General features: G+C 49.4%; 1 protein-coding gene across 1 annotated transcript in view; it reads left to right on the forward strand.

Annotated features, from left to right (window-relative positions):
- Window positions 1–1,129: 1,129 nt before the first annotated feature.
- The window catches only part of ADAP1 (ArfGAP with dual PH domains 1), a 62,524-nt gene continuing 45,025 nt past the window's right edge, over window positions 1,130–18,628 (forward strand). Inside the window, exons 1-3 of the mRNA XM_052772929.1 lie at window positions 1,130–1,446; window positions 12,062–12,192; window positions 13,553–13,644. Of these exons, the coding sequence (XP_052628889.1) occupies window positions 1,362–1,446; window positions 12,062–12,192; window positions 13,553–13,644 (308 nt within the window). The 5' untranslated portion in view covers window positions 1,130–1,361. The remainder of the gene's footprint in view (window positions 1,447–12,061; window positions 12,193–13,552; window positions 13,645–18,628) is intronic.

Here is an 18,628-nt window from a genome sequence, read left to right on the forward strand (position 1 = left end):
CACCCTCCTCCTGCAGACACTCGTGCACACCCTGAACTTCGTGGGGAGCACTAATGGTGTGAGCTGAGCTTTGCAGGAGGGTGCTCTGCTTTGTTGGAGGAAGTGGAGATGGACAATCTGAATGGGGAACTTGCTTTGCAAAACAAAAAACGTTTCTGTAAGCAGAGCTGTATGAGCCACAAATAGGCCGTAGCAGCATTGCAGATGTCCGTGACCCATACCTGAGAGGAAGGTTTCAGGAGGGGCTAGGGCAGCAGCCTACAAGGCACAGCTCTGAACCCCTCCTCAGCCAAAGGTTTCCCACATCACCCCCCCCAAGTCACCCTCTAGTCCTTAGCTGGTAAAACAAGGACAGGAGCCTTGCCCCACAGGTGACAGGAGAAGCACGAGCTGCTGGAGCCCTCGGTCCCAGCAACACAGCCACGATGACATGGGGAAGCTGTGACCCTGCCCCAGGGGTCTTTTCTCCCCCGATTCTCCCTTGACACCACGGAGGGGGGTGAAAAGCGCAAGAAGATGCTCAGGGGACAGTCCTGCCAAGATGCAGACATGGAAGGCTGTGGCGATGTGTGCTTGGAAGGACAGCGGTGAAGGAGGAGTGTTTCGGAGTGCAGGTGGGTACCCGTTAAACGTTTACGAGTACCCCGAAAAGATGCTAACGTTCAAGAGGCGCCCCGAAAGCGCTGCTCGTGAACCCGCCAAGGTGCTTGAGCGGCAAGGCCCCATCCGACGAAGGCTGGGGTGCTGCAAGCCGCAACCTCCCCGAGGCGAAGACCCCCGGCCCCCCCCCCTCCCCACTGCCATGCCAGCTCCCCCCCCGTGGGCGAGAGCATCCCCTCACCGGGCAGCGAGGCCGGGGCGCGTCCCGGTCCCCCCAGCTTACACCTGGGAAGGGACCGCTGGGCGATGGGCAGCGCCCCGGGGCCGGAGACAACCCGGAGAGGGGTGCGTGGGAGGGATGCCCTCATGGTCGGGGACCCCCCCCACGGGGACGGGGCGTCCCGGCGACGAGCGGCCGCTGGAGGTCGCGGGCGAGCGGCTTAGGGAAGCCACTAGCCCCCCCCTCTCCGCCCCTCCGGGCCCGGCGGAAGGCGGAACCGGCTCCGTACCCGGGCGGGCGGCTCCGGGCTGCGGCTCCCGGCAACGGGACGAGAAGGTGTCCGGGGCTAAAACCGCCGCGGCTCGTCCTTGCCCGGCAGGGGCTCGGCCCCGCCGAAGCCGTTCACCTTGCAGCGGGCGGAGCGGGGCCGTATGGAGCAGCCCGGCCTCGCCAGCGCCCCCCCGCCCCGCTCCATGAAGCTGGTTTAAGGGCGGCGGAGCCGAAGCGGAGCCCCGCACCGCCCCGCACCGCCGCCGCCTCCATGGCGAAGGAGAGGAGCAGGAAAGCGCTGGCGGAGCTGCTCCAGCGGCCGGGGAACGCGGCGTGCGCCGACTGCGCAGCCCCGGGTGAGAAGGGAAGGGCAGGGCGGGTCGCTGGGGGGGGAACGGGCGCGGGTGGTGGCCGCACTTGCCCGCACGGAGGTGGGGGGGGGGTCTGGAGGGGGGGGGGGGGGTCTGTCCTCTCCGGGCACGGCGAGGGGCTACGCCGAGGGGTTGCCTTACCCCCGGGGGGGGGGATGCAGTAGGGATGCTCCGGGGCAGGGCGGAGGGCTGGGGATGCGCTGTGGCGGTCCCCGTGGACCAGCCCCGGTGGAGGCATCCCCCTCCCGGCCCAGGCTCCCCTCGCCCGGCCGTGGCAGCGCTGATGTCATCCCCGGCAGGTCCCCGCGGTCTGCAGTGCAGCCCGGGTGGCCTTAACCCGGTGGCGAGCTGGAGGTTGGGGGGCTCTATGTGTCCCCCCCCCCGGGTGGGAGCTTGTCCTCCGTGTCCCCTCGCGAACAGCCTGGGTTTTGTCGCTGCTCCTTGCCCTGTCGGTGAGCAAATAGATGGGGGGGGGGGAACCAGAAGCATTGCCGTGGGCATCCTGCCCACCAACCTTTGATCGTGGATGGGTGCCTGCCTTGCCGTGCCGAGGACGGGGCTGAAATGTCCGTAGCGCTGAAGGGAGAAAATCTGAGCTAGGGGCATCTTCCTCGCCCTTTGGGTGGTGAATTGTTGGTGTCAGGGTGTGAGCGTGGGAAAGGCTTTGCTCTCGCTGAGCAGAGTCTGCGTGGTGTGGTGGGACCTGCCGTTGAGAAGAAAGAATCTTAGAGAACTGCATACCGAGTAACTTTCCGTTTAAAAAAAAAAAAAAAATCACCATATACACCGTGTAGAAACACCTGAATTTATATTAGCTTGGGCAGGATGGCTCTGAAGATGTGCAGAGAAAGGATGTCTTTTTCAGCCCCTCGTTCTATAGGTTAAAGAGAACCCAATGGTTCAGCTGAACCTTATTTTTCTGGCTATTGATTTATTTCGGATTTCAAGATCTATTGGACACCACCACCCAGCTCACACCATTACCAATGGTTTTATGTCCCTAATCTACATCTCGGGACACTGCAGTTCACTTTCGGATGCGTTGTGTCCCCTGGTACCAGCTGGAAAGGACAAAGAACTTTCTGCATAGTGTGAACTGCTTTGCAGCGCTGCGCTGCTCTGCCTGCTCCCACCCATCCGCTGGCTGGTGTTGCTGTCTAACTGTACCAACCCACCTTTGAGGTATCTTGCTGAGCACAGCTTGGCCTCACCGAATAGGTGTCTGCCTAAATTATTCCTTCCCAGAGAGGACTTTACAAGCCTGGGCCATTCAGATCAATGGCGTAATTCTCCCTTGCCCTGTGTGTAATATAAAGCCCCTCTGCAAGATGGGAAGTTTCTCAGCATCAGCAGGGTGGAGATGAAGCTGTAGGTCAGTAAAATAGCTCGTCAGGGAAAGAGGGTTGTTGTTAAAAGCTCCAAATGGGCTTGTAAAACAACAAAACCATATTTTGCTTTTGGTGACGTTTGCATGCAGAGATGTCTTAGTGAATCTGAAACTCGGAGGGGAGAATTTGGGCCAGTGTCTTTTGTAACACAAGATGTGCTATATTAATACCGTTCAGCCTCTCTTCTGAACTGTCACAGCATTACTTCCCTGGGACTGGATCTCAGTTTGTCAACCCAATTTTTTTCGTGATCGCTGCACTTCAGTTTCTTGAGCAAACGAGAGCTGCTCGTGGTTGCTGTAATGTGCTCATCTGCCTGGGAGTGACAATAAACTTGAGATGCCCTGGACTACTTAGCATAAGTTATTTAACTTGTGTCTGTAGATAATATATAAAATATTCAGGCTGAATTCTGTTATTCATCCTGGGCAGGTGTGGCAGGCCAGGTCTTTCTGGGTATGAGATAATGCGGGACAGGTGTCCAGGGAGCCTTTGGAATGGGGTGCAAGTATGTTCTTTGCTGAGAAGTGGGATGCACAGAAAGATAAAGGTGAGAGCTGAAACTGGGTGGACAGCTGGACACTGGAAAGGTACCAAAGCAGAGAAAATAAAGTGGGAATGAAAGAAGAGGGAGGGTGGGGGAATGAACAGAAGACGAGGAAAGCAGGGTGTGCTTGTGCTTTCCCACATGTGTGTATCGTCACAGTGCTGAACTGGTACAGCTGGGGGGGAAGCAAAAGGTCAAGATCTCTGATTTATTATTGCTGCTTCTCAGGTGGGTGTGTTTCTTTCCCTGAAATCCCCAGTTAATACAGGATCTATGATAAGAGGTAGCCATTTAGCTCAGGGATGCTGATAACAAAGAATAGGTTGGGTCAGAAATGTGACAGGGAAAAATTCTCTGTTAGTCACTATAATTCGTGTATTTGGAAGCCAGCTGGGTTTCCTTTTGCTCTTCAAATATTTGTTTTAGAAATCAGCCAGTCAGTGAAACTTTTTTTTTTTTCCTTCCCTGCTATTTTGGCATTTGAGTGAGGCTCAGTAGCCATAGCCCTGAAGTAACAGCTCGTCCCAGGTATTACATACTCATGTAACAAAAGCCTGGGTTCCTGATGCAAAAGAGGGAAGGAAAAAAAAAAAAAAAAAGCTTGGCATCGTTGTGGCTAGGCTGTGACCATGCAAAAAATCAAAGCTCGGGATGGACAGGGAACATCAGGGGACGCAGTGCTTTTCCTCCTAGGCTGTGTAAGTAACTTCATCCCCTGCAGGGTCATCACATCTCCTTGGGGAGATCTAGGCAAAACCTGCTGATTGCCTGGGTCTGGGCCAGAATTTGCCACTTAATCGTGACTGAGGATTATTTAAGTGGCCAAGTCCTGCAAGCAAGGCTGCTGTGTTCGAGGCATGTGTTCCCCTGGTTTGTCCACAGGATATGTATGCTTGCAGCTGGGTGGAACATGGTATTGAATGTGATGCTCAGGAAGGTCAGATCTGTGTCTTCCCCAGGACTGGCGTGTGTGTCTGGCAGAAAAAAATCTCTTGTGCAAAAGCAGAGCTTTCAGAAACTCCTCCCAGATTTTGAGGGCACGTCTCAGGTAGGGAGAACAGGCTTACAGTGGCCCTGGCCACGACGGCTGGGAATGCAGAAAGGATGCTAAAGCAGAAATGGAAAATCAGAGTGGAAAAAAACCTGAGAGGTTACATTTTTCACTTGCAGGTTGGTTTTTTTTTTTTTTTAAGTTTCTAGTTATGTTTTTATTAATTGTATCTTTACAAAACCTTAATTTGCAATGAAAGGCTGTTTTGAATAAAAACTGTTTCAGTTGCAAAAATGTCATCCATCCGTAATGAATAATGAGATTGCATTAGCTACATCTTTGAGACTGAATTCTGGGGTAGGAGCCCCTGTAATAAAGTCGTTATTTGGGGTATCGGTTCCCCTGTCATTACATACTTCTGTGTTGGAGTCAGGGTCCTAGATGTTGGTTTGCAGAGTGTTTGTTTTGGTGGGTTTAAAGATGTGCTTTCACAGTGAAGACAGCATGGTAAATGCGGTCTTAAGTGCAAACTGAGCAATCTCCCTGAATTGCTGGTGTGTAATGGCTCTCCATGTATTAGAATAATCTTTTTTTCTTCAAGACTAATGTGGCATTTCAGCCTTTTTTTTTTTTTTTTTTCCTAAATGATTCTTTGTCTCAGGCAATCTTTCCTCACATCATGAGACGGATGGTTATCTCAGGGCATAACAAGACCTTGAGTATTTCTCTCTTTACTCCATTTTTCTATGACTTAGGCTTGTGTTTCCATGGAGCGAGAATCATTTTACATTGTAGGAGGACAGTGAGGCTCTGAAGACAGAAGTGGAAATCCCATCAAAGCGATCCTGCAGTTTAAACCCTCTGGCAGCAGTTTACGTGGCTTGTTTTTATCGCTTTCATCTCTCTTATTTGGGATGGATTACTGGGACATGGACCCTGGGTAACATCGGCCTCTGTGCCCGAGGCTCAGAGGGGGATACAGGGTGGAGGAAAAGCAGAAGGCTCATGATGGGGGGGACTCTGGTATCGGAGCTTTGCGCTGCAAAGCCAAGCAGATTTGGTATAACAGAATATATAAAAACCTGAGGGTGGGTGGTGTGTGGCTGAGGCGGTTGTAAACACCTTTCCTGCAGGCCCAGCATCTTCTCATTTCTAAAGCAGGTGAAGCTTTGCCATTCCCTTGATGTCCTGAAGTGAGGGTGGTGATTAGAGGGAAACACACAAGTACTGGGGATTGCTTGATTTGCTCAGGATTAAGGAGGGCACTGAAAGGATTTGATCTCAACCCTCTCCTTCCCTTATCCAACCATCCGTCCTTAAAAACACAGATCGGGAAGACAACAGACTGAGTCATCGGGTCCTGCCTCGTGCTGTCATCTGCACTGACATCTCCCCAGCCCCTCCATGGAGCGATGGGGCTCTGCCTCGGAGCTAGTTCTCTCTCTTGCCCCCACTACCTCCTACTGGAAAGCTGTTCCAGAGCTTTGCCGCTCTAATGGCGTGAAACGGGCTTTTCGTTTTCAAGCTAAAAGTGGAAACTTGTTCCCGCACCTCCATTGTCCTCTCACTTAAATAGTGATTTTTATTTTTTTTTTTTTCCCCCCACGGGAATTTGCCAGCCCTTCTCCCTGAACATAAGCAGGACTTTTTGAAACAAAGGAGGTTTAATGTGATGGTGTTTTCTGTCCAGTCCTGATGCCTGGGTTGCAGCACAGTTGTGGGCTGCAGACAGCAAGCAGAGGGGGCTGCTGAGACCTGCCAGCTGAATAAAAAGACCTTGGCAAGTTTAGTGCCTTCACTGAGAAATTTTCCTACTTAGAGAGGAGTGTTGGTGGGAGGCTGTTTGGCTTCAGTTTTAATGGCTTTTATTGTTATTTTTAAACATGCATGACCAGGGTCTGTTTATTGACCTCCTAATCTTTCCCCAAAGTAAATAGCAACAGAACTTCAGTGCTGAACACGAGGTTCTCCTGGCTGGGGCATTTAGGAAATCAGCAGCAGCTGAGTGGCAAGCAGAAAAGGCTTTTTGCTTGTGTTGATTGCACTGAAATCCCTGTGATTATATCCTGTATCATAGGGCGTGAGTTATCTTTCTAGTGCAGGGTAAAAAAGGCTTTGCCTACCCTGAGAGGTCCTCCTCTCCCCTCTAATTAGTCTTTATCACCTCAAACAGGGGAGAGAGATCAGAAAAATCTGTCAAATCTCCATCCCAACAAAACACCGGCTCCCACCCAGCTGGTGTAGCAGGGATGCAGCCAGGCAGCTAATTAAGGGTCAGGCCATCGTTTGTGTGCTGGAGGATGCGTATTGCTGTGCATTGGCCATGTTCTCACAGATATTTGTCTTGGTCAGCAATATACTGCGCTATATATAGTGATAATTGTGGTTTAAGGCAAAAGGTGGAGTTGGGGCATCTGAGTAAGTTTTGAGACTCTTGAGTTCTTGCTCTTGCCGCGGGGCTACTTTGAGCCTGCTACTGCTCTACTTCACGTGATTTTACTTGGGTTGATGCATCTAGGGAATTATCAAACTGGAACCCTATCTTTATATTCTGGATACAGGAAATATTGATTATTTATTTAAAAAAAAAAATTCCACTGCCGTCACACTTCCAATCTTCTCTATTCTCCTTTTGGTTTGTATGATATGTCCTATGTCTTATGTTGTTTCTTCTTGTTTATTATTTTTCTGGGTCCAGCCTTTGTTTTTCCCTCCGTGGGCTGTTCTTATGCTCAGTAACATTGGGTTCAAGCTGCAGAATTCATTGTTCTCTGCACTGGCTTTTCCTGGGGCTTGTGGTGGCAAAAGGGGCTGGGTGGGGAAGTTAATTTCTGTATTTAGCTGTGTTGCCCAAGTGTTTTAGATTTGCTCTGGATGCTTCTGTAATCTCTGGCTGTGCCTTCCCTTTCAGATGAAGGAGATGGGAAAATACCACCCCAATACCCTTCTCCTGAGTTTAGTTTAGCTTTGGTTATTTATTTAATGTTTAAAATGAAGCTGCATCAAGTTTTTATTTTGAAAGTTGTTATAATCTGTTTATAAGTGACCATAAATCTCTACCACATTGAGCAGTGAAAGCCGTATAGAGCTGACATCGGTTGTTCTGGAGCAATGATGCTGCACGGTAAGAGACTTTCTGCACTTACAACACTGTATTTGATTTAATATTCCCCTTGCTCCTTGTTAGTCTTTATTCCTTTTGGCTTGAAATAATGGAAGAAAGTAATTTGTGTGGAACTTAGGCATGCCGGAGAGTTTTCATTAAGCTTCACTGCTGTTTGCTTGAAACTCTGGAGGCTTAGGAAAAAAAAGAAAAATCATCTTTTTTGGGCAGTGCCCAAAAGGTCCAGATTATGATATATTGCCATTTCAGTGCGCTTTTTTGGGCCTTGCCCAGATAAAATGGCTTAAATAAAATTACTGAACTCCCCAGTAATGTCCAGCATGGAGAACGTGTTCCAGCTGTTGAAGTGTCTAGCAGCAAGGTGGACTTCACCTAGCTATGGAGACCTCAGCTTGCCAACCGTACAGCCTGGGGTCACTGGGTCATTAAACTAATGGTGCTGCCCCAAAACTCACTTGTCTCGTCTGAAGATGCTTATGTGAACTTATTTGCGTGCTTGATAAGATATTGTCTTATCTTGAAGCAATGGCGCAGTCATTTGAAGGGTTGGAGTCTGTGATTATGCCGATGTTGGAGATCGCTGGCGCTATCTGCCATGTTCCTGAGCTGAGAATTTTTCACGTCGTTTGTGCTGGAGAGCAGAAATGAAGAGAGAGGGACCGTGATGTGCTGGGGGAGCACCGAAGCCACCGATAGCCCCAAACCTTACAAAAGGGCTTTGGAAAAGCATCCCTGCAGAAGCGGGTGCTCACCCCGGCTGGCAGCCATCTGCCTGGGGATCTGTCACCAGTTCCTGCAGAAGATGTGTGGGAGTAGTGGTCTCATAGCTAGGTTTCTTCCAAAATGGTGCCACAAGTACAGGGAGCGGGTGAGAAGGGGTAGCGGCGTTGGCAGAGCCCTCCAGAAGACGGAGTCAGTGAATCCTCCGCCCTCCTCCTTCCTGTCCACGGGCAGAGCGGTGGCGCGGGGTGTCGCAGGGTTGCACCAGCCCGGGGGCTCGCGTGGGTCCGTAACCCTCTGGCTTGTTCAGATGATGCTTAGAAACTCCTTTTGGCTTTCAGCTAAAGTCTGGGAGAGGCCTGGGCTGGCTTGTTTTCTCAGTCAGATGTCTTCAGCCAGGAGAGCAAGTGCCATGAGACATCTCTAATAAATTATTGTAACAGTGACATTTAAGAGAGACTTCCCCTGGTAGATCGGTTGGTTCTGGGGGATTTTGCTACTAAGCAAATTTTTGGATGGGACTAACTCAGCGCCTGAGGCCTTTGAACTCTCCTCCTGCCTGGTGTTCCTTTTGGCACTAAAACCAATTGCCAAATTTGTGTAGTTCTGGGCTGTGGCTGTCACAGGAAAGCAGCACGCAACCAGCTGAGCATCTACAACTCTTCCATCCACCCTTGCCGCATGATTTTGAATGTAAGAGATATGCATTTTTAAAACAAGAAGAGCAATGAAGAGGAAGTTGCTATTAATATACGGCAGCAATGCAAGCTGCTAGTATCAGGTCTGGTGAGTCAAGTGAAATGCGCAGCTCCATCATGGTGTTCCTCGAAGTTTGCTGTGTGGGACGCTCTTGGTGTTGGATGGACATGGAGCTTGGGTCTAGGCAAGAGAGGAAACACTGAAAGGAAGGTGACCAGGAGGAGACAGCTTGCAGGTGTGGTTTTATTGAACAAGTTGAGAGCTTCCCTTCCAAGGGTTGGGTCACCACTGACCCCATCATCTCTGTGTGCTCCTCTGAAGTACTGTCATCTTCTGGAAACCATGCACGTGTGACCCTGCATAGTGATTCTATGATATAGTCCAGCTTTTGCTTTCTTTATTAGACATGGGTTGACATGGTGTGGAGCAGGGGGGAAGCATGTTTAAGAGTCTTGTCTAAAGAAGATACTGTTTGTGCGAGCAGAATGCTTGAAAGCCCCAGTTGTGATTGAAATAACTCGTTGCTTGAAGGTCTGTTTACCCATGTCAAGAAGAGATGGCTTGGGTATGAGTTGGCTCGGTGTCCGCTGGAGTTGAAGTCTCCTCTGTCTGAGCCTGAGGATCTTCTTGCAGGATGTTCCTCCACCAAATGTGTCCTCATCCCTGGCTGGAGGAAGGTGTGATGTCTCCTGGTCCTGTTGCACACAGCAGTGCAGGCAGCGGAGGGGTTACTTCTCCAAGAGGACTTTGGAAACCTGAGTCTAGGAAGCTGCAGGCAATATGAAGAAATCCACCTGCGTGCCTAAGATAAATCTGTTAACACAAAACAAGCGTCAGGGCTCCCGATAAAACCTGTGGAGGCCCATGCATGCTTTGGTAGCCATTTCCCTGAGTTGGGCACTGCTTTGTTCAAATCTCATTACACCAGGAAGGCTTGAAGCACAGTTATTGTGGAGCGGCTGCGCTGAGCACAGGGAGCCGGTGGCCACATCAGCTCACAACTCCAAACTTCACTGCCACGGCTTCCTCCTCCTCACTGCTGCCACTTCTCTGTGGCCACCCTGTCCTCCGGACCCTCTCGCCCTTCCTTGTGCCTGGTCCTCTGCGTGGAAGTCAGAGATGGGTTTTTCAGCAAGAGACCCTGATGCTTTCACCTTGCCCGACTCGCATCGTTTGGCCTCGTGGTCCTGGGCTACCCTGGGGCAGCAGTGCTGCACCTCGGACTATTTTTGTGGTAGGAAGTTTGGCAGGTCCCAGGCTTTGATGACGGCCGCGTGTTTGGAGATGGGAGAGGACAACATGAGGAGTTAAAGCACTGAAATGTGCGTGAGCATGCAAAATTCTTGATTCTTGTTGCCACCCTATAACCCGATAACTGGCAGCAATCTTTGCGATCGGAATACGTGGGGGTGCCTGACCTCGGGTGTAGTGTGAAGCCGAGTCACCTGGAGTGGGGTGAGGGTGGGGGGGTCGGGGCTGGTGGGGCAGAGCACCCCGTGTCCTCACGGGCATGGCTGGATGCGGGCAGCACGTGGTTGCTGCTGTGGTGTGCTTAGATCAACTTGACTGGTTTGATATTTGCCAGACCTGAGCTGTAGTTGTCATGGCCTCGCATGAGGATGGGAGACCACGTGAAACAAAAAAAAACCCCCCCCACCTTTATTTGCGGCTGCTGGTCCCAGCCTTGTGCCAAGGGAGCTGCGGTTGACGGGACTTGTAACAGCTTGGGAATTTTCTCCTCTCTCCTGGGTGGGCACCCAGCCGCGTCCGATGAGGCTGCCCATTTAGCTCTTAGGTTTATATCTGAACACAACCACCTGTGGGGAGCCGAATTTGTCTTCCCTGGGGTGTGCTGGGGGAGGTTGGTGGCCGTCCCCACGGGCAGGGGCTGGTAGCAGACCTCGATACCCCGTGCAGAGGAGCTGCGTTGCCCCACGCCAGCCCGCTCCCGCTGCACTGACATAGCCAGACCATTAAATATGTATAAGGAGGAGAAAGCACATTCCCTTGCTTTTTATAAATAATTGCTGCGCTGTGAGGAGCGAATGTTTAGTGTAATTACTGTGGGGGAGTAAACAAGTGACGACGGTTTGTGAGAAGGGAAGACTTGCCCTTACCCCTTGACAGCCCGATGCGATGGGGTGGCCGGGGGGGTCCCACCGGTGAGGGTTTGGGGGAGGATGGGGCCAGAGGACCTCCGTTGGGAGGAGGTGGAGGATTTAGTGGCTGACTTGGTGACTTGCAAGGAAGCTCTTTCTGCTGGGGCGCAGCTGGAATAGCGGGCGCTGACATTTGCTAGTCGGAGTTCAAACAAAGATCCCTGTATCGGCTTTATTAGGGAGGCAGCACTAGGGACACTGGTGGATGTGTCCTGCCCCCAGCCCCTGCCCTCCTCCGGTTCCTCTCCTTCTCCCTGTGCTTCAGGCAGTGCCTCTCCCGAGGAGGAATTTGGAGGCGAGGGACTTGTGTTTAAAGTGCTTTGTGCGAGACGTCAGCTCTGGGCTGTAAACAGCGCGTGGTTTTGCTCAGAGAAAGTACAGAGCTGCCACTGGCAGCATTTTTCCATTAAGGCAAGGGCTGGAAACCTCCTGGCATGGAGGGCTGTGCTGCTGGGCAGCTGTAGCTGTGGGAGGAAAGACTCTCTGTGGAGCACTCCCACTGTAAAAAATAAATAAAATAAAATAAAACATAGCAAGGCAAGGGAGCAGCATAGGGGTTTCCCCGAGCTGTTTGTTTTAATTGTGCAATTTCTGTTCCACGCAGCGCTTAGGTGGGATTTGCTGGTGAAAGATGGACATTAACCTTTTCTCTTCCTGTGAGCGTGGAGTGCGTTTTGGAGGTCTTGGGCGTATGCAATTGTCTGTATATTGGGTTTTTATGAATAACAGCTGCACTTGAGATTGCAAATCTGTTAATTGTTAGTTTAATTTGTATTGCTATCAATATAAACTAGCACATATCTCTAGTTTCTTGTATATTTATTTGATGTCTTTAAAATCAGGGAACTTGGACCTGGTGACTCCTGAACTCCCCTGCCATGCCGTGCATTGTCCTGCCCCATCTCTCCTTCCTCCTGCGCCAAATCTGATAGACTGGTCCAGTGCAATTCTCTCTTTCCTTCTTGCTTTCAGACCCAGACTGGGCATCCCACAGCCTAGGGATCTTCATCTGCTTGAATTGTTCAGGAATCCATCGTAATATTCCCCAAGTCAGCAAAGTGAAGTCGGTCCGTCTGGATGACTGGGATGATGCTCAAGTGGAGGTACGTGCATCTGAGACTTGAAGTACCAGTGAGTTTGGGTTGCTGCATTTTACCAGCAAAGCTGTAAAACAGAGTCCTTTCTAAAGATGCCACAACAAATGTGATTTCAGAAAACACATCTAGATAATTCCTGAATGTGGGAATGAGGTCCTTGATGCTGACTGAAAAGTGGAATAGCCATTTCTTGAAGTTGTGAGGGTTTCCCCCAGCCCTATAAAAATGTCAATGAACTAGAGTGTGTAGAAATTGCTAATTTTAAATGAATTGTCTTCTCCTGTTTTTTTACATTACCTCTAGCCTAGCCTAGCCAGTAGACTAGATCTCTAGCCTACCACCCCTGCCCAGCTCAGCTATTTCTGGCTTTGTTCCACTTAGCAGTGAAGACTCTTAAACTCACATCTTGAAGAACGGAACCCTCGCAGTACAAGTTCTCTCTGTTTATGCCACATACCTGCCTAGTTTTGGGTGCTGTTGCTAAAGGCAAGCCTACCCAGGAAACCTATCTGCTTTGACTATTGGTGTCTTTAAAGGCGTGAAGAACGCTACCAGACGTTGATCTTTATCCAAAAAAAAGAAAAAGCTTAGCTGCTTGTTATGCTTGTATGCTTGGCATTTGATACAAGACAAAACGTATTTAGCATGGCTACCTGGAAAAGAGTGGGTTTTTTACACTTATAAAATGACTTTAATTAAATAGAATTTATGAATAGGGAAATACGTGGTTTTGTTTGCAGAGTTCTCAACTGGCCGTTTGTATACGAGATCAGAAGGAAAGGAGGGCTCTCAGGGCAGATAGAATTTTTATTTATTTATTTATTTATTTATTCAATACTTCAAACTCCTTTCTGAGGTTGCTGGCATGGTTTTGCAAAAATAAAATTATCCTTTTGGAACAAGTGATGTGATCCAAAGCAACGGGCATATTGTTGAAGACTACCTTGCTGGAGCTGTAACACACGGAGTCTTAAAGTTGGCGTCGGGTTTTGGCCTCTGGTTACCTAATTTCTGTGCTGGATTCCCTGGGAGCCATCTCATTCCCATGCCTGCGACTGGGAAATGCCATCACGTGCTGCCTTCTGCTCGTGTGGGGATCGTGCATGTGTGACTGCGATGTGGACCTGTCCCCAGCATCGTATTAAGCTGGGGGAGCCCTGGCAATAATAATCAATATTAATTTCTGAGCCCTGGTTTGCAGGCACAGTCTTTGCAGCATCCCTTCTGTGCACGGTCCTGGGGAAAATTCTCAGTAAGTGAACAGAGGCCCCATCCTAATAATTTTATTACTCTGTAGAAGCAAAAGAGGACAAAGGGAAATACCGTTAACATTTTTTAATTCTTTGTGTTTTTTCTCTTTTTACAGTTTATGGCCTCGAATGGAAACAATGTAGCAAAAGCAAAATATGAATCTAAAATGCCACCGTTTTATTACAAGCCAACATTTCTTGACTGTCAGTAAGTAAATACCTTTGCTGGTAAACAGCATTTATTTGTTTGTGCAGCTGCAGTGGCTGTAATATTTTAGTTTTAGCATGATACTCTTTTTTTTTTTAGCCACAAAGGAGGTTTCATTTATAAAAGGCACTGAAAATCTTTTTTCTTCTGCACGCATATGGTGGAGTTTATACAACGTATGGGATCTTATTAAATAAGTACAGTTGAGATGATGCAGACAAGTCAATAGTTTGTCTGTTCCCCAGACTCTTCCAAATTTCTAAGGCTACAAAAATTCCAATTTCTACCCATTGATTTCCTCTGCCTTTTCAAACAGCCCTTCTGCATCAAAACAGAACTTGCTTATCTGCTATATGAGATGCTAGATTACTTGTAATGCAAAAATGCTGAGTTTTAGTGCCAAGGTGGTGGATTTTCTTTTTTTTGCCTAAATGACAATCTCCTCCGTGAAGGCAAGTGAAAAGGTATTGTCTCCCATACAGCGTAGAGTAAACCTCCCTAGTAAGCTGGGGTGGACTTTGTAGACCAAGAAGGCTGAGCAGCCAGAATATGCTGTACCATCCAGGGAGCAAGATGATGAACTGAAATTGTTTTTTAGGGTCCAATCCTGCAGAGTACCGGGGGGTTTTGTATCTTTATGAAACCAGTCTTTACAGAGGGTCTGGAGAGCATAATTTCCAGAGCCAGTACTTTAGTATTAGCAAACCAGTGCGTACTGGTCCCCGAGATGCCTCTCAATATTGCTGCTTTAACTGGGTGTCACTGGTTGAAGAGGGAGGTGTGGGTCGGTGGTGTGAAAATGGTGTGCAAGGCTCTGAGCAGCCAGATGATGTATTCGGGCATCATAAGAGGTGCCCAAAACAGAAGTACTGGAAGGGTTTGTAGGGCTCCCTGTGTGAGATGTTAGCCTTTGGGTAGGAAGGCTCTGCTGTGTTCCCTAAATCTGAAATCATACTGAAGGTGTGCCAAAGTGTTCATGAGTACCTGTGCTCATCCTTGAAGTGACTTTATCTATATTTTTAATCTTCTTGTAATAGCTGTTAAGAAGAGTTATTGTCTTCCTATGTCACGGAAAAAGCCTTTTATAGTAAAGACAAGAGAGGGCACCTGTTGTGCCTGTGAAATATCTCAATGATGCACCCCTTACCCCCTACTTGATGATGCTCAAATGCTATGACTGGGAAGGCCCAGGTGTGAGTGGTGCTGCCTGACCTGACAATAAAAAAAAAGCATCCATTTATGCAATGTTCCCAGTTCTTGGTTTTGATCTAAAATGGCTTTTAGCAGCGGCTTCCACAGTTCCTACAAGTACAGAAATGATTTGAGGATTGGCAAAGCCACCGTGTGTTGTGGAAGGGCACATTCCGAGTGTGTTGTGATTATCTTGCTAGGATTATTTTTCTCCAGGATAAAAAGCCCCAACCTCTTACCTTTCCTATTCCTGGAATACCTCTGCTGTTACGGGAGGTAGCCCAAGGAGAAGTCACCGGGAAGGTGCTCCCAACTGGAGCGATCCTGCAGTCCAGGGGAGGAGGTGGTGCAAATGCAGCTGAACATGGCAGCACCTTTGTTTTGTTTTTGGTTTTTTTTCTTCATTTTAGAAAAACAGCTTCAGCAAAGTGACTTTTTTTTTGTTTTTAACCCTGTCTATCCCAAAGCAGAGAGACAGAAGGGCCTGCATATGTTTGACCATGTTGGGAGTTTGGGACCTTTCAGGTTCTCTTCCCACCTTGAACTGGTCTTCAAGCATCACCCCTGGGTCCTGGCTTAGGGAAGGTGGGGAAGATGCTTCATGTGGGGTTTCCTGAGGACTCAGAAGTGCTCGTGTGGGTGAAGATCTGAAAGATCAGGGCTGTGATTTAGTAAGGACTCATTATGGAAAAGTAATGCCTCAAACCCGATGGCTGGAGGAGGTGGAGGGGACTTGCCTTGTGACAGTCAAGGACAAAACCTGCCTGCTCCTGCCTGTCTGCACTCAGACAACAGGATTGCTGTTCCTCCACTTAACACAGGCCAGGCTTCCTACTTTTCTTCACGCTGTGGACACGATGTTCACCCATCCATCTCCATGCATGAAATCCTGCCTCTGTCTCCCCTGACCAGCAGAGCTGGCAGCCCAAGGACAGATGTATCTTGGTACTGCAGGATTTGGTGGCCAGAGTTTTATGATACATGTCTCAATGTCCCCATGTGGTGCCCCTTGCAGATGGCTTTAGCATCCTTCTCATCCCTGTGCATCAACCGCTTCTTGCATCTTGCTGTCTAAATAGATTGCACTTCCTAAGATGGTGCATCTACAAAAGGAAAATCACTGATAATTTCCCTCTTGCTTCTCCACAGACTTGGGTTGAAACAAAAAAAATCTTTTGGCAGAGTGTTATTCGTGCTTATTTCCTTTGCCTTCTCCTTAGCGTCTCTTTGGTACAAGGAAGAAGGGTGCCCCAAGCTCTGCACGCTACCCAGGTGGCAGGAGAAGTTGCTGGCTCTGCCAGCAGCGGGGAGGTGGATGCCGTCCTCGGTGAACAGACAGCTCTCATGAACTGTCGTGGCCCTGAGAGGATCCAGTACCACGTTTGTATCACTGAGCTCCAAAATCCCAGCAGTCGGCTGTGCCATTTTGAGACTTGCATGTACTTGTGGTGTTAAGGATGGAGAAGCAAGATTTTTCACTGAGTTGTCATTGGTAGGAGAAACACAGTTCTAGGGGATTTTAATGTTGTTTACTCTTAAGTCTTAGTTAAATTCAACTAGATGTTGCACTCCAGCCTTAGCTGCTGTTTTGTCCTTACAGGACAGGGGCCTATTTGAGATTCAAGTTGTTAAGGAGCAGAGTCCTGCTTCTTTTCCGTGCCCCCTCCCTGCCTGAGGGGATGCAGAGCTCGTGCTGAGAGAGCCTGGCTGGAAGCAGGGCAGGTCCCTCTGCAGCTTGGGGCGTCCTGAGGTCTCCGTGCAGATTGTATCCGACTGTCCTTGCACGGGTCAGGGCGAGAGATAGCGAAAGCTTGCCCTGCAGCTCAGGCAGCTTAGAGACCACAAGCATTTTCATTCCTTCTGCTGTCGGGCTGGCAGAAAAGTCTGCGGCTGGGTCTGTGCTCGGTTGGTTTGGCTTCCTTTGACAGTGCAGCTCAGGCTTTGCCGCTACAATATTTTTCTTCCTCCATCCTGCGGTGCAGTCGCACTCTGGGGAGCTTTGCGAGCTGTGGCTGAGCTCCAACCGCAGCCCTGTCAAAGCCGTCTGCGAGCACACGGGGACCGTGCTGGCGCTGGGGCGGCCGCTCTATCCACAGCCCTTCCCGATAGCTGATGGAGAGGCAGGTTGCTGGGCTTATAACCTGTGAGAAACAGGAGCAGGAGGGTTAAGGGGTTTTTTTTGTTGTTGTTTCTTTTTTATTATTTATTTATGGATTGAGTGATTGGGAGGATGAGGCAAGGCTGGTCTTCCCGCAAGCGGCTGGAAGACCAATTTCTGGCCCTTTTGTCCTCCCAACTTGTGCATATTTTGCACTGGGACAACTTTCAGCCTGGATGCCCTGATTTCTGAACTGAGCCTGGAGCTCTGCTCATGTAGGTGTTCTCTGGACCAGCACTGCTGGGTCTCTGCAATAGCAGCAGGGTGCCTTGGGATAGATGCGACCACCTGCAGTAACAGATCTCCTTCTGACACTGCTGCAGTATAAGCAGCTGTGGGTACGTTGCATGTTGGGAATGTTTTGAGGATGGTGTGCCAGGTTGTATTTTTCTTCCTCTAGTTAGAGGTTCTCTATGCCTTTGAACAGATGCATGCTAAACAAGAGCAGGGGAGTGTTGCTTCTTAAAGGGGTATATATTTAGCTTTCTTCCCACCTCGCTGCAGTCCAGTCACTGCAATAGCATGAGTTGTTGTTACCCAGGGCTGTAAGCTGGGAACATCGCGATGGATGACACCTCCATCCAGCGCTGGCACCATGCCGTTGTGTGCCGGCCCACATTCTGCAGCATCAAGAGGTTTTGATGCTTCTAATTACGACAACCCGTGCTGGCCGGCTGCAGCGGCTGGGCAGGCTTTGTGGGAGCTGCCCTCAGACTTGGCGTGGCAGGGCACTAACATATGAGCTGTAATAAGGACAGGCTGTTTGTTCATTTGAAGCTTCTTAATTTTATAATGCTACTTCTGCAATCCCTCTACTTTGGTTGCTTGAAGAATTGCAAAGTTCAGAGCAAGAGGGAAGAAGTGCTGCAGTGCCAGGTTGTCCTTTTTTCTTCTTGCCTACGATGTTGTGTTTGACTCCTTGGGAAATACGTGGTGTTTGCCTGCTGCATCTGGCTTCTGCATCCTCCAGAAACCCCATTGTGGCTTCCTGGCTCTGTCAGACACTTGGCGAAGGTTAGAGAAGTTGGAGGGGTGCTCTGGAATTACCCAGGGAAAATTTACCAGCTGTGCATAGGCAAAAAACCCACCCACCCAAAAATAAAAAAAATCCCCTTCTGTCCTCTCCTCTCATCTTGTGTTTGCCAGTAACTTGGCCCACGCATCAGGAGCAGTGAGGAGCAGAGCAGCCAACTTCTGTACCGCTGGGGAGTCCCCGCGGCTGAAATGAATCCCAGACTCTGGGATGTTCCTACGCCACCGCAGCGTTGGCCCAGAGAGCCTCGGGTGAGGAACTTAAACCGCAAAAACCCTCTTTGGATGTTCACAAGTGGTCACGGCCCAGCTTCGTACACCATGGCAGCGGACTGAGAGCTGTAAAAAAGCCTTTTCTGGGGCAGATACACTGCAAGCACAGGGTTGAGTTTTGAGTCACCAGTGAGCAACAGGGGTAGCATCACTCTTGAGTAAAAGAAAAAGAAAAAGGCTTTGTTCAGTCATATGCTTGGCTGAAAATTGATGGAAGAAGATGGAGACAAGCGCTTACTGGGCTTTTGCAGTACTGAAAATACATCCGTGTCCCTGCCCAATACTTGATGGCAGTTTCTGTTGCCTTTTTGCTTGATTCGGGAACACACA

The sequence above is a fragment of the Harpia harpyja genome, chromosome 21 (assembly GCF_026419915.1).
Source record: "Harpia harpyja isolate bHarHar1 chromosome 21, bHarHar1 primary haplotype, whole genome shotgun sequence".
NCBI classification, from domain to species: Eukaryota; Metazoa; Chordata; class Aves; order Accipitriformes; family Accipitridae; genus Harpia; species Harpia harpyja.